At 39.5% G+C, this 14489-nt stretch overlaps 1 protein-coding gene across 2 annotated transcripts; it reads right to left on the bottom strand.

Annotated features, from left to right (window-relative positions):
• Positions 1–4873: 4873 nt before the first annotated feature.
• MSANTD3 (Myb/SANT DNA binding domain containing 3) lies at positions 4874–14482 on the bottom strand. 2 transcript variants are annotated; one of them, XM_083822759.1, is made up of 4 exons: positions 14205–14411; positions 9097–9400; positions 8955–9003; positions 4874–7718 (listed from the first exon to the last, which is right to left on the bottom strand). In XM_083822759.1, the coding sequence occupies exons 2-4, from the start codon at positions 9367–9369 to the stop codon at positions 7309–7311; spliced, it is 732 nt and encodes a 243-aa protein (XP_083678885.1). In that variant the 5' UTR covers positions 9370–9400; positions 14205–14411; the 3' UTR covers positions 4874–7308. The 2 variants fall into 2 exon arrangements, with proteins under 2 accessions (XP_083678885.1, XP_083678884.1); XM_083822758.1 differs by having other exon boundaries at positions 8955–9400; positions 14205–14482.
• Between the last annotated feature and the right edge of the window lie 7 nt (positions 14483–14489).

The raw sequence follows: 14489 nt of genomic DNA, 5'->3' as shown, positions 1-14489 counted from the left end.
CAGGCACACTTCAGTGCCAGGCAACTTGAGAACTGGAATCCCTCCCCACAGTCCCATCAGCATCACCTCATCACCACTGCGTGCATCCATGAGACAGTATTGCATTCAAGAGGAATGGGACCAAACCCACATGGAAGCCTTCTTAAGCTGTCAGCCAGCAACAGCGTGCAACGTAAAGCCCAGCCTAGCCTCAGAGCCCTTATGCAAAGGCAGTACTTGAAATCAAACCAAATCAAAACAAATGCATTTTGGAAACTACCGCAGCTTTATTTGGCAAGTACTTCTCATTACACCTCATTTTAGATGGAAAGTTGGAGGTAAGGCAGTATTTGGATTGGATATCATTGTTCAAGCAGTGGTTGAATCTCTGTATTAGGTCAGCAGTGATAACTCCCAGCCTGCCATAATTTTAGTGCTGGTTTAAATACCAAATCCATCATATTGCCTTCCTAATTTGTATTTGGAGTCTCAGTATGTGACAGTATGTACAAAATCTTTTTCAGAAAAATGAAATTTATCACGTGTGTCAATTCAGACTTCGTATAGTCCATAGGCTTGGAATTCAGAAGCTATTAAGCCAAGAGGCTCATTGAGCTGAAGGACAGTTCTGTGGGAATACAAAGGTATCTAGTAGAAGAAAGCAATTTTAAGCAAAACATCAGTCAGAGTAACAGGTCAAAATGTCAAAAGTCCAAAACTTAACAGAAGCAGAATTTTGCCTCCACATTTCGCTGTGGCACAAAGTACATACTGGGGATTCAGCTGGTCCACTTGTTGTTCGGTACGTTTCATGGTGTAATTGTAAGGAAGGGGAAAGGTTTTACACATGACCAAATTATAGGCAGAGCATGAGGAGTTTATATGTCACCTCGTTAGTGCCATATAAATAATAAACTACAACCAAATTGGCACATATAATGCCAGTTTCCAACCCAGGACTGTCCAAGAACAGCCCCTTATATCTGAGAAGAAATATCTGAAGGCTGGTGGAATACAATCAATCTTACGTTGTGCTGAACGCAAACCTCCTTCTCTCTTGCCAAAGAAATTTGATTAATTAGGTGCTCTAACAATCAGTCAGAAAGTGAAGCACACAACTATTCTGCAGCTGGACTGAATAACACAGGGAAAACAAGCTCAATCAACATTTTTTAAGAACACATTATTTAATTAAGGACTGTCTAAAAATCTATTGTGCTTTATTTCTGTTAGAGTTCTTTCCCTAAATATATGTGCTTATAGTGTAGATTATTATTATTTTTTTTTTCTAGCCAGCTCTTCTCATGAAGCAAGATTGTTTTTAGCTGTCATGACTGCTGAATTCTATTTTATTTTATTTTTTCCCTTGTGGCTGTTTTAACGGGTTGGGAAATCTGAACTAGGGTGAGTTAAAAGATTTGGGAAAAGTGCTTTTTTCCCACTGTTAAACAGCTTGACCATCCAGCAAGATACACTGTAGACTCCCTCATCAACAAAAAAGTTTTATAACCCAAAGCCATGTGGCAGACAATCCTTTCCTTTTCCTTGTTGTACAGCTGATACCATTTGGCTGGCTACATGCTGGACAAATTTCACATGCTTTTCTTCAGTGCATAGCATGTGTGTCTCGATACCATGGGCTCAAAAAATTGTCCAAATTCACTTTAGTGAGGAGTGATGCCTAATAATTGTGGCAGAATTCCTACTTGACATGGTTACTTTTCTTATTGTCAGGCACTTGGAGCTGCTAATGGTGTGATGGAGGTGTCCAGATCCTCAAGGACAACAGTGATCAGGAAAGGTGAAGACCATGCAGGGAAATTGTTTGACATACGTGAGTGTTATCTCTTAGGACAACTAAGAACTGTCTTCACTTCTGACTCACTCTGAAAACTGTACTAGCATTTACCTTATTTATTTATTGCCTTTGTAAGTTTTTAATTCGTTCAGTGTTATTAACATGACTAATTATGTGGGATGCTTAATCCTTTCACCACCAGAGCAGCGAAATGCTCAGGGCCACAGCTGGGAGTTTTTTGTTTCATTGCTCTTGTTTGAGGCCCAGAAATCTGTCTACATTTCTATATGCATATCAAGCTTTTTTGTGTAATTCCATGAAAAAAAAAAAAAACAAAAAAAACCTAAGAGGCAAAGTCCATTGTAAATCAGCTGCATAGAAGTTATTCTCGGATACCTGAAACAGAGGTCACCGCTTGGTTTTGCTGTAAAAATACATTATCCTATGCTTATAGATGACAACAACCTTTTTATTACATCTCTTTCTCTCTTTTCTTTCTTCCTCTTTTCTCTCTTTTTCTCTTTCTTTTTTTCTTTCTTCTCTTTCTTTCTCTCTTTCTTTCTTATTTCTCTATTTCTCTTCTGCACATTATCCCATCAGCTTGTTACTTGGTTTATTTCATTAACCTAAATGTTAATGTTAAATGTTATGTTAACCTAAATGTTAAATTTAAATAAATTTCATTAACCTAAAATGTTAATTTTGGTACATGTTAGTACTGACTTTACACAGAAACATTTCTGAATATCTACCTAGAGACAAAGTTCAGGAAGAGTGATGATATATGAGTTTTGCATTTAACTGCCTGGAGAAGAAATAGAAAATTAATGTGAAAAGACAGAAAAAATGGAAAAACAAACAAACAAAAAACACTTAGATGTATCAGTTATGTAAGAACAGCTTTGAACAAGCTAGCTCAAAATATGAAATCACAGGACTACTTGTGATGGACTTTACTTGCTTAAATAAAAATACTATTTTAAGATTTACATGTAATTCACCTACCCCCAAAGTAACACTATATAAATGTGTAGGAGTTTTTCGTTTCAACGTTATCATGAGAAAAACAGCTGGGAATATGGCGCTGTGACCACAGAAATTCAGGATGAATGGGAAGGATTAAAACGTGAGTGTGGAAGAAGGAAGAGGATGGGTTGTAAAAGCCACTGTAGCTACAAGCAGTATAAAAAAAAGAAGTCTTGGGAGACTGCAAACATTTAGTATTGCAAACAAAATCCAGGACTACATCCTCAGCTGCACAAGATGTGGTATAACTCAGAAAAGGGTAGCCCTGGGCCACAAGGCATTTTGCTGCTCATGGGGCCGCAAGAGGCCTGCTTCGGCCCTAGTGCTGAGCTAGGCCCCACCGCCTATACCTGCCCCCGGTGTGGACATCTTCTCTGAGCAATGGCCCAGAAGGGATGGACATTCAGTCCTGGCTAAAGACATCTCTACTGTGTAGGGAGGAGTGTCACGGAGAGGATCTGTGGTAAACAGCAAGATCCCTTGCTCTGTGATAGAGCAGCTTGGGCCCTGAAGGAAGTACTACCATGGATTGCAGGAGGGGTTACTTCTTTGTCAAGGTCAAGAGCTTGAGGTGAGGCTCTGAAAAACTTCCAGACTCTTCAACTACCTAGCAAGAAGGAACTTTGTTACCAGAAACTCCAAACCTAAACGAACCCCAAGGATTTATGAAGAATCAGTACCAATTACACAGCTTCAGCATCCTGCATTAGCTCTGATACTCATGACTTTGTAGTCACAGACTGTCCTCCTAGAATTACACAGAGCTGGGATGGAGAGAAAGTGCTTCTCCCTGTACAAGCCTTTCTCTACACCAACCCCTTTCCAAAATCCTCTGTTGCGTTTCCTAGCCTGTGCCCAGAATGCAGAACATGTGGGCAGGTGTGCAGAAAAGGCTAAGTGACCATACTTTATGTGGCTGTGGAAGAAGATGACTGAGAGGAGCAACCATCTCATGTTCAGATGTGATATAGGCAGTCTGGCCAAGACAGAAAAGACCATAATGTATAACTCTGGATGAAATCTCCTGCACTTATTGCTAGTAAAAAAAAAAAAAAAATTAAAAGGGGGGGGGGAGGGGGAGGAGGAAGCAGATGTAGGGAATAAATGCAAAGGAAAAACTTATCAAATAAAGATGATTTATATCAGATAAGTTAGGTGATCTCCAAGGAGAGACAGAGCTAGGAACAGGCTAGTGTCTTTTTGGAGAGCATGAAGAAATTTGCCACACCTTGGCTAGGAGGTCATACCTTCTCTTCGTAAGAACAGAGTCCGAGGAATATCTGTATCTGTCTGGTATGTTTTTTCTTATGGAATTAAACAGGGATCGTTTGGCCCAGTGTATCTTTTAATTTCATTCTTGCCAACAACTTTATAACAAATCCAGAGAATAGGTATTTTAGCACTGCTGTAGTTTATCTTTGAAAAAACTTGGGAAAATGCCTATTTAGCTTGGCCAGATGTTTAACAGGAAAACACAATGATATGAAAAGTATCTCAATGATGTAAGCTGGAAAAAAAAAAGTCAGAGGAACAAACTGACATTTTCTGGGATGGCGATACTACAACTACGAAAAGTTGGACAAAAGAAAAGACAAAACCTAAAACCAGAGGAACTGAAAACAAACAAGCAAACAAAACCCCACATTTCTCATGTCATTTAAACTCCATCACAGCAATCACTTTATAAAGCCATTAGGTGGAGAAGTGAAAGCCTGGCAAGGAGACACACTACTTCATCATGTTGATCTTTGACATTTTTCTATCAACCAACCCTACAGCAGCCAACAGTCGACCACAGATGGGAAAGCAAAAACCTGGGTCTTCATTAAGCCCACCACAACAGCATCTTGGATCATTTGTTAGGTGTGACATGCCCATTCTTCCTCTGTGTATGTACTGATCATTCTTTCTTTCATATCTTCATCTTGGTTCTTTTTAATTTTTCTCCTGTGGTTTTCTTTCTTTGAAGTACAAGCTGAATTAAAAGGTTCTATTGTTCAGCCTAAGAACCGTAAATTTTGGGTTCAGAATAGGTATGCATACCAAAATAAAGACATTGCCCACTTAGTACAGTCTGAAAACATGCATACTTTAAATGATTTTTTTCTAAATACAAAAATAAAACAATCTTTCATGAGCAACGTTACAGCTTTCTGGAGTCAAAACCACCCTTATCTCAAACATCACTGATTCTCCCTGGACTACTCATACCTTACCACAAGGCTATCTAGACCTGGATTGTCTCTCCATTCTTGCTCTCTTCACAGTGCTGAAATTGTCTCCATTGGTCACCTCTAGGCACCTTAGCACACTTGGTTTTAATGACAGAGTTTCAAATTGCTTTCGCTTTGGAGCAGTGTGGAAAGAATCCTACCACTGGCTAAGAGAAATACCTTTTCTATCTCTTTTCTGGACGGTGCCTAACCAACTGTCATAACCACTCAAATAACTCACTTGCCTTCCAGAAACACAGAATGCAACCTCAGACCATAAAGGTCCTCACTCCTGTTCACTGCTTTCTTTTGCCTCTACCATTATTGTGCATCATTGTCCTACCTTCCAATATTGTTTCCATGCAGCAGAAAAAAAAAGTGTCCGTAATTATATCTTCCTTTGGAAGTCCTCTGCTTCCTTCATACAGCCAATTTATAAGAAAACCGAGTCTCCTGTCAAAAAGATCTGTCTTCAGATTTCATACATGACCGGCTCTATGATCCTGCAGCAGCTCTGCAAAATCGCCTTTTTTTTTTTTTCCTCTGTAATATAAAATAAGTTGCGATAAATCACTCCCACTGCATTTGCTGGTGTTAGCACATTGAAGGGAGCAGTGCATGTACCACAGCGTTAACCACTGTGAGTATTGTGGTTGATAATGGCAGTGCTTGCAAAGATGAATCACCAGCAGGGAAAGGAGTTCAAAGGAAAAATAATAACAAAAAAAACCTAGCAAGAAACCAACTGCCAAAAACCAAATCCGAAACAAATTGCACTAGAAAGAATATCCAGGGAAGAAATAGGAGTGTAACTGGGAAGAACAGCATGTTTTGTGCCATACCCTAATTTAAATATGTTGCTCTCTGTCTAGATGTGACCTTATTAATCGTGACCTAAAAATGCGTTATTGAATAATGGGATACTTGGGATTTTCATTGAAAATATATGCTTTTCTTCATTTTTCTCACTGCTTCAAATGTTGGCAGTACAGCTTCCTACAAAACAGCTTTTCAGACATCAGAAGATCTTATGAATCTTTATGGAGTTCTGTATTTCATTTTTCTTAACCCTTGCCCCACTAGAACAAACTATTGCCTAAGGAAGGATTATCTTTATTTGTGCTTTCCTACCATCGACTATTCTGGGCCCCCAAACTCTGCGGGGGCCTTCATGGGAATGCTTTCATACAAATCATGTCTGTCACTTCTCACTGACAGCAAAGCAAAGAAATACATCACCTTAACACACAGGACAGAATAAAACAGAACTCCAAGACAGGAATGATCCCCTAGCTTACCACCCAAAGCTACGGAAAAGAAGGCAAGTCTTAGCCTTTTTTCTAGTGAAGCTGAAATACTCCAGTTAGCTGCTAAGTATTGCATGGGGAGACAGAAGGAAACTTTGCCAATGGACTAGATGACTTGCTACATTTTAAGAGCTTTATGAATTGTTAAAAAGGTCTTCCCCTCAGAACGATTCCACGTGCACAGCACATAGCATTGGCAGCAGCATGTGGCCCTCCTATTTCGGTATTCTACTTGAATACAAGACAGGCCTGGAAAAGAGAGCACAAGCACAGGGGCTGAGGAAGAAGTCACCTTCTTTACAACTTCATAAGGGTCAAGGCTCAAAGAACACAAGGGCCACTCCACAGCCACTCTCTCAATCAGCCAGCCAGATAGAAAATATTACTGCTGTTCATACAAGCAAAGTGCTCAATTACTACAGTGTTGCTTTTGCTACTTCCTTCACTTTCACATCTTCTATGAAGAGTAGGTTACGGACTATATTAACCAGAGGCTAACGTTCACTTTGTTTTGTTTTTCTGTGCCCCAGCATAACATCTGTCAACTGCTTTTTCTCTCAATAGCAGAGAGCAACCCTTGCTTTTATTTAGGAAATGGTAGGTATGAAGTGCTAGAAACCAAAATAAACACTATAATCTGATGTTTAAAGCTGTTACATTTTTTCAAGAATACCCAATGAAAGAAGACCCGGAATACCTTAAATTTCAAAGGATGTTAGGGTATTCTGAGAGCAGAAAATATGTTCACATTTTAGAATACTGCGTATGTCTGAAAGTTACAAAAGTCAGGATTACCTACAAATGAACAGTACCGTTCTGCCCTTGGCAGACTCTACCAGTGTTTCCCTAAATGTTAAGCATCAAAGTGTGTTCCCTATCAGCTGGGCACCTATCCTGTCACTGTACATTCACATTAAAACACCCTCTTTCCAGTGCGCATTACTTATAAATGTGCTCAATCAAACTGACTCCGCCACTTTATGCTCTACGGTGAATTAGGAAAGGGTCTGTTAAAGGATGATACAGGCCATTCTTTTGTGATGGTCTGCAGTTTTCTCTCCCAATACATTTTCTTTTTATTTAGCACTTCCATTTTTATCCTGTGTTCCTCTTCAGCCATCTCACATTCTCTTTCTATTTGCTGTATTTTTGCCACATGAACTTCATTCATTTGGATTAACTGCAGTTGCAAAATTGACATTTGCTGATGATGCTCTTCCTCATGCATCTTTTTCAGAGCACTTTCCTGAGACGCTTTACTTCTGTAGTTCTTATCCGCTGCTATTCTGACATCAGAACACGAAGGCTCAGGTTGGGAGGTACCTTCACACACTGGGAAATGTACCAGCTCTTTCTCTTCCTCGCAAAGTTCTCTACTTGAGATGACAAATGACTCTGTAAAACAGAAAAGAAAAAGTATTATAGCATACCCCTCTTCTCCCTCAAGAAACACAAACTTGTGATAATATCTAGAGCTGTATACATCTAAACCTTATGCTTCTGTACCAGAATAGAGTAGCCACCATGTAACGCTGTTCTAGTATAGAATACTGAGGACATAATGATCTGAACTGAACCATTCTGGGCTTGGCTGAGCCTGGAGCTGAACCTTAATGCAGATGTTTAAGCCAAATCTGTATGTGACCTGCAATCATCTCCTGAAAGATCTGAGTGTCAGGTAAAGAGTCACACCTACAATAACACCAACAGACTGTGGAAATATGGGGAAGGCTACTACTTACTCCTTCCTCATCATTACTGCATATAGCATAAACACAGTGTTGTATATTTTCTGGAAAAAAAAAATATTATTCTAAAATATTATTCTAACTTCAACAAGGTTCTACTTGTTTTACTGAAATAAAAGAAACTACTGATGGAATATAATAGTAACCACTGCAATTTATTGTCTTTACTTATGGTAAATACAATCATGAAAGAGAAGATGCAAGAATGTTATCTAACAATGCAATTACTCTTTTCTTTTTAGCAAGAAAAGTCTTACGTGGACATTCCTGAAGTCTGCAAGAAAGGACTGTAGGTATGCTCCCTTATAGTCTTGTACTATTCCTTCTGTGTATGCTTGCCAAACAAAGAAGAATATAGTACTCAACTTTTTTCAAAAATGCCATTCTCCAGTGTGGACTGCAGTGTGAAATACGATTCTACAAACACTTTTTAGTCCTTCTTGAACACAGAAGAGGGAAGACCTGGAGGGAACTCTTGCAGCAGATAGTTGTCTATCAATTTGCTGCTGGTGGATTGTTTTGTTTTTATTGCTCAGACCTTTTCCCAACAAAATGACACCTTACAAAGGATCAAAATATCCTTGGGACCCTTCTGTTCTCTGTAAAGCCAGTGTGATGCCTGCTGTGATGCTCGTTACAAAGCAGAAGATATGTCAAAAACTGACTTAGATAAAAAAAAAAAAGATTAAGATCTTAGTTTAACTCTTGGGGGCCTAGGGATATAGACAGTCTTGTAATATCACAGCTCTGAAATTACTTTTCTGTAACCAGCAGTCACAGCTAAGTGGATAGATTTAGATTGCTGGCAAAAAACAAAAAAAAAATCACTGGCAAAACCACAGACAAAAGAAAACTACATGCATCATCACAACAACGTTTATACCTTGACTAGAAGCATCAGGGTGATATTCCGAATCTTCTTCTGGTGGGCTCTGCAAAAAGTACATTTGCTCAGGCATTATGCTGGCAATCTTCTCCTTCCCTATGATGTGAGTATTTATAAGTGGACTAATACTTCTTTTTACCTTCTCCCGTCTTTCATGTGCCATTATCTTTTTTGTCCGTGCCTTGATATTCTCCCAGCATTTCTTTAACTGTTTGAAGTCTCGCAGTGATACACTGGGCTGCGAATTATACTCATGAGCTAGAGCTTGCCAGGTGCGTTGTTTCAGGGCAATAGTTCTCGCATCACTTTTTTTACACTCAAGTACATATTTGTACTTTTCAACCAATGCAAGCAGCACACTCTTCTCCACTTCCGAGAAGTATTTAGCAGGCTTTATTATTTCGTTTTGCATTTTCTACTGTTTCTGCAAGAAGCCAAAAATCCTATGAAAACAATGTTGGAAACAAAGAAAAAAAAACACAACACATTAGAACTGGTTACAGTATCAAGTAATTGTGTTTCAGCAAACAACTCCTAAATATAACCTCTGATTCCAAAACACTTCCTTATCTAGAAAAGCTTGTGCATAGTTCTACGGTAAATAACAGAACATTCAGGTTAGATAGCATAATTATAAGCTGGTTTCTATTGCTACTTTAGTGGCTACACAGTTCCATAAGAAGTATATGTTAATGAAAAGATGCTTCCTGCCTTTGTTATATTTTGTCTTGCTATAAAATATTTGGTGTTCAATTTACTTAGTAACTTGTTTTTAACACCTTGTTTTTCTATTCATTACACTCAGTTTTCAAAGCCCTGAACTGTGGAGCAAGTTCTGAAATTCAGCCCTTGATCACTTCTGGTTTAAATCTAAAGTTGTCTTCAGCAGGTTTGTCTTTCCTTGGGTACACAAAAGACCCTCTTCTGTCCCTGTTGTATAGGTATAACTGATTTCTCCCTTACATCCTTTCTGTATTACTTCAAAGTTCTGTAAGAAATTATATTAAAAAGATCTCTCTTTAAAGACTTCTGATAGTTTGGTTCTCCCCCACACTCAGCCCTTCTGGACTGACATCCAGCAGTGAGAAGGATCCTGACCAGGATCTCACTCCCTCTATAACTGTGCAGCCCCAGTTAGTTTCAAGTCTCGGGCAGAAACTTCTGGATAGTTATGTACAAAAAGGAAAAGCGTTACTGTCTTAGCTCACATTTCTTCCAGTTTTAAACTTAAAACTCAGGGACAGAACATACATAATTGGTTCATGTTCCTAACAGTCTAGAACTCTTTCCCAGAATGATTTTTCTAGTATTTTGCCTACTGTTTCTACTACTTCTCTCATAATGTTACCTGATGATTCAGTAGATGCCACAGTCAGACTTCCTCTTTTTCAGTCCAAATATTTTTTTTTCTTAACTCCACTACACTAGCATTCTCTTTGTACCATCCTTGTAATTCCTTTCCTCCAAATGTCTAAATACTTACACTTATTCTCACCTCTTTCAGTGAAGGCAACTATTTATACTAACAAAGAAAGCTAACAGACAAGTTAATATCAAAATGAGAAACCATCTCTCACATGAGAACAGGAATATTCTAAAGTAGCTGATGATAAGGATTATCATAGCCTATATGATAAAACCCAGAAAAACAAAGAAGAGGATTTGAGGGATGGAGGAGGCTGTTGAACAAAGCACAGAATAGCAAAGCTGAAAGAAAGTGAATAGAAAATAGTAATAGTCTGAGTTTAAGAAACTACAACGTACAGTTAAGCATGCTAAGTCTCTGGCAGCAGCCAATTTGTACCCCTAGTGAAAAAGAAGCACCCAGTTCTGTACTTTATTTCTGTCAGTGCTCAACCAGGCAATCACTGGGTACACATAGACTGGACACTTGGAACCTACATAGATCCTGGCTAGTCGCAGTTCTGCGGTCTCTTCAGAAATGCTGGTGTCAATGGGAGAGCTGGAGTTTTGGAGCAGACAGGATTTAGGGCACAAAGGGCAGAGACCCATAGGAAACCAGGCTTCGTTAGCTCTGCTGCTCACAGATCAGCTTGGTCATTATGCAAGAAAGAAACACGTGGGAGAACGATGAGAGCTGGGCATCTGGGTGTAAGGAAGACAGTTCCCAGATCCAGCGTTTCCTCCTTCACACTCTATCAAGTTATTTATTAGTCTCTGTGAAAACTTAGGCACTCCATGTGTTGGTGAGCAGGAATTCTCAAGCACCTACAATCTCAGAGTACAAACTATGTGCGTGTAAACAAAGCTTAAAGTATCACATTCCAATCATTATTATAACGTCTAGGTCTGATACACAGAAGAGAACATCTGCTGCAGAAGTTCCTTAAATAAAATAATAAATAAACCAACAAGTCAAGAAATGAGCAATCTAAAAATAATAATAATAAAAAAAAAGCAAACTGGGAACTTGGCTCCATGAAACAGCTCTCAAAACCCGTAGAATAAAAAAGACCTATAATGAAATGGACTCTATCTGCAAATTGATTTTACTTAGGTACTTACTGTACCATTCCAAACCATTGAGCTGCTTTGGACAGCTGCTTCAGTGAAATTCTTGGGACTAAATATTGATGTTTCAATCTGTCTTAGCCTTAGTTTCATTGAGAGGCAGAACAGAAAGCAATCCCTCCGGCAAGTCATAAGATCCAATAGCTGATGACCCCAAAGAGCCAGGATCAGAGGTTTCACGGGTCTTCCACTGAGGCATGTAAATCTTGCTTCTAGCTTTGAAAGGACGCAAGAAACTCAGACTAAAAATAGTGGTATTTATTTGTAGAAAATTGCTTTGATTAGCAGAACAATGGGTTTTCAGGAACTCTGGAGACTAAGTTCAAAAAGTTAAATTTAATAATACCTGGACTTCTAGATTCCAGGTGCCAAAGGTGCTAAGTATTTGGCTACAAAGACTGTCAGAGATCAACCAATATCGGCAAACATTTAAATACTTCAAAATGTAACTTCATATATATTAACACCCTATGTATTAGGATAAAAGCTCATCTTTCCTGGTTGCTGCCACAGCAAACCCCTAAGTATCACTTTTATACCCCATTTTCACTTATTGCTATTATTTTTACTGTGATAGGATCTGAGATTCCTTAGTCATAAGCTCAGATGGTGTACGTTTAAGAGTGGAAACATAGGTTCTGCTCTGAGAAGAATACAAGACTAATGCCTTTCCCTCCCCCATACACATTCCTAACTACTTTTCCTACACATACACACTGCACTGGTGTCCTTTCCATGACAAAGCTAGGATTATGACTAGGATGCATAAAAGAACTCAAGAATTGCTGAAAGCAGTTTAATACACTTAATACAGAGGAATAAAATCAAAATTCTTGAAGCTTCTTTTCAAGCTGTTACACACTCAGCCTGCTTACTTCATTATATGAAAGCCCATTTTCAATAAGGTAAGTTGAAAGCACTCTGAGATGCCAGAAAATTTACAGCACTGAGGATTTGCAGCAAAATACTACCATGCATTTGTATTCACCCTTTTCTTTATGGATATCAATCACCTTTTGACAGCCCACTGGCTCCTCAGTGGAATACAAGAAAGGACTCTCACAAAGTGAAATAATTTCCATTTCGAGGCTGAAAGATCCTTCCAAGATGTACGCCCAGGATAAAATTTAGCACATAGGAATCTGTGTGGAAATGGAAGCAGTTTATTGCATATAGCTCATGCAAAAAACAGGATTGATTTGGGAATGTGATTTGGGAATGCGACCGCACATGAGGACAGCTGCACTGTAAATTCAAAGAAACAAAGAACAGAAAGCTTCTCACACTCTTACAGGTGCTCAGGCTGTTAGACTGTCCTGTGCAGCAAGGAATTACTTTATCCTAATTATCTTCTTTGGCATAGCTCCATTCATAACTTGCATTAAAACAAATCAGTGTCCTAAGTACCTCTCTCACACAAACCTCTATCACTTTAAAAATAACAAAAATATCTCCCAATTCCTGACACTTTGAAATGCTGTGTGGCGTTCTTCTCTTGAAGATTATAAAGGAAGGACTGTGCTCTGCTGGAAGAATTTCTTGGAAAAAAGATTACACAAGTGAAGCAATGTACATATGTTCATAAGTACGTAAACGTGTATTATTTTGCTTGCACACATCTAAACACACACTCATACTCCAACCGGATACAAAAAAGCACATTTTGAAAAAGAAAATCACTTCACGTTGGCACATGTGAGCATGTTCAGAGCCTGAAATATTTCTTTAGGCATGAGAAAACGCAAGGAGAAAATTATGATGGAAGCCTTAACCCAAATGTGAAGGTTACTCTAACGAAAAACAAAAATAACAGTTTGCTAGCAAACTGTAGTCACTTACGGTGTGAAAATGGAATTCATTTGCCAATGCTAACAGGATTGCTCTCAGAAATAGTTAAGGACTCAAAAAAAAAAAAAAGAAAATTTATTTATCCAACTTAAATTACTGATGAAGCATTACATGTAACCAGCAATTTACAGCGTTGGTAGCCAGTCACAAATGCTGTCCTTTTCATCCAGTGTCTGGAGGTGACAGAAAGGCATGGGAATGCAACGACCAAATCCTGTCACAACAACAGGTTTATGTTTCATTTGGAGAATGAGAGAATCAGCAGTAAACAGCCTCCTTCTTCCTCAAATGTTAGGTTTTCCACACAGAGCATCCTTCCATCGGGCTGTTCCAGGCCTGACCCTGCCTACCCTGAGATGTGCAATCACTAGGTGATTAGATGCACATTACAAACATGAATGAGACCTGCAAGGAAAACGTGTCACATGCAATCGGTTAAAAAAAAATTAAAAAATAATTAAAAAATGCAGTTGAGTGCTTTTATCTGTTGTAACACAAATCAGTAATTATCATGGACTGTCCAGCAAACGAAGAAAACCATCTATTAGTTAAAATTCACAGTGTTTTGCCTGGATTTCTTCTGGTACATTTTATATACGTGCTATGTATTTTTTTTAAAATACATGTAACATTGCAAAGGCATAGATATAATGACTCTGGGATTCTATAAGGATATTTTACACGGGTCATCCCGGTGCCTATGGAGGCCATCCAAAACAGTTCGTGGCAAAGAAAGGTGAGGGCTGCAGGTTGCTATTCCCAAGGACCGCCTGAAATTCCCCTGCAATTCCCCCGAAAAGAGGGGCAAGCAGGAATCCCACCGGGCTCTCCCTCCCCCGGACTTGTCACCCCTCAAGCGGCGCTTGCCTTTTATATTGCCTCGCTCGCTCCTCTTGTGCCGGAGCCAGCCGGGAGAACAGCTCCTCGCTCGACAAAGAAGGACGCTCCACCCAGGGCGGACATGCGGCTTCAGGAACATCTGAGGGAGGGAGGAAAGCAGGGAGGGATGGAAGGAGGGAGGAGGGAGGGAAGGAAGGAGACCCGCCGTGCGCGGCCCCACAACCAGGGCGGCGTTCCCGGGGGCGAGCCCACCCCTCGGCCCCGGGCTGGCAACAAAGCGCCGCCACCCCCCTCCCTCCGTCCCTCCTCCGT

Source organism: Anser anser (assembly GCF_964211835.1).
Source record: "Anser anser genome assembly, chromosome: 2".
Taxonomy (NCBI): domain Eukaryota; kingdom Metazoa; phylum Chordata; class Aves; order Anseriformes; family Anatidae; genus Anser; species Anser anser.
Note: the sequence above shows the minus strand (reverse complement) of the source record. Positions and strands in the feature narration are given on the sequence as shown.

Bases quoted from the DNA above. Each gene is read 5' to 3' on its own strand.
- MSANTD3 (XM_083822758.1), bottom strand. From the start codon at position 9,369: ATGCAAAACGAAATAATAAAGCCTGCTAAATACTTCTCGGAAGTGGAG. The intron at 7,719-8,954 runs GTATAAACGTTG...TCTGTTTTACAG, and splicing joins CCCTGATGCTTCTAGTCAAG to AGTCATTTGTCATCTCAAGT.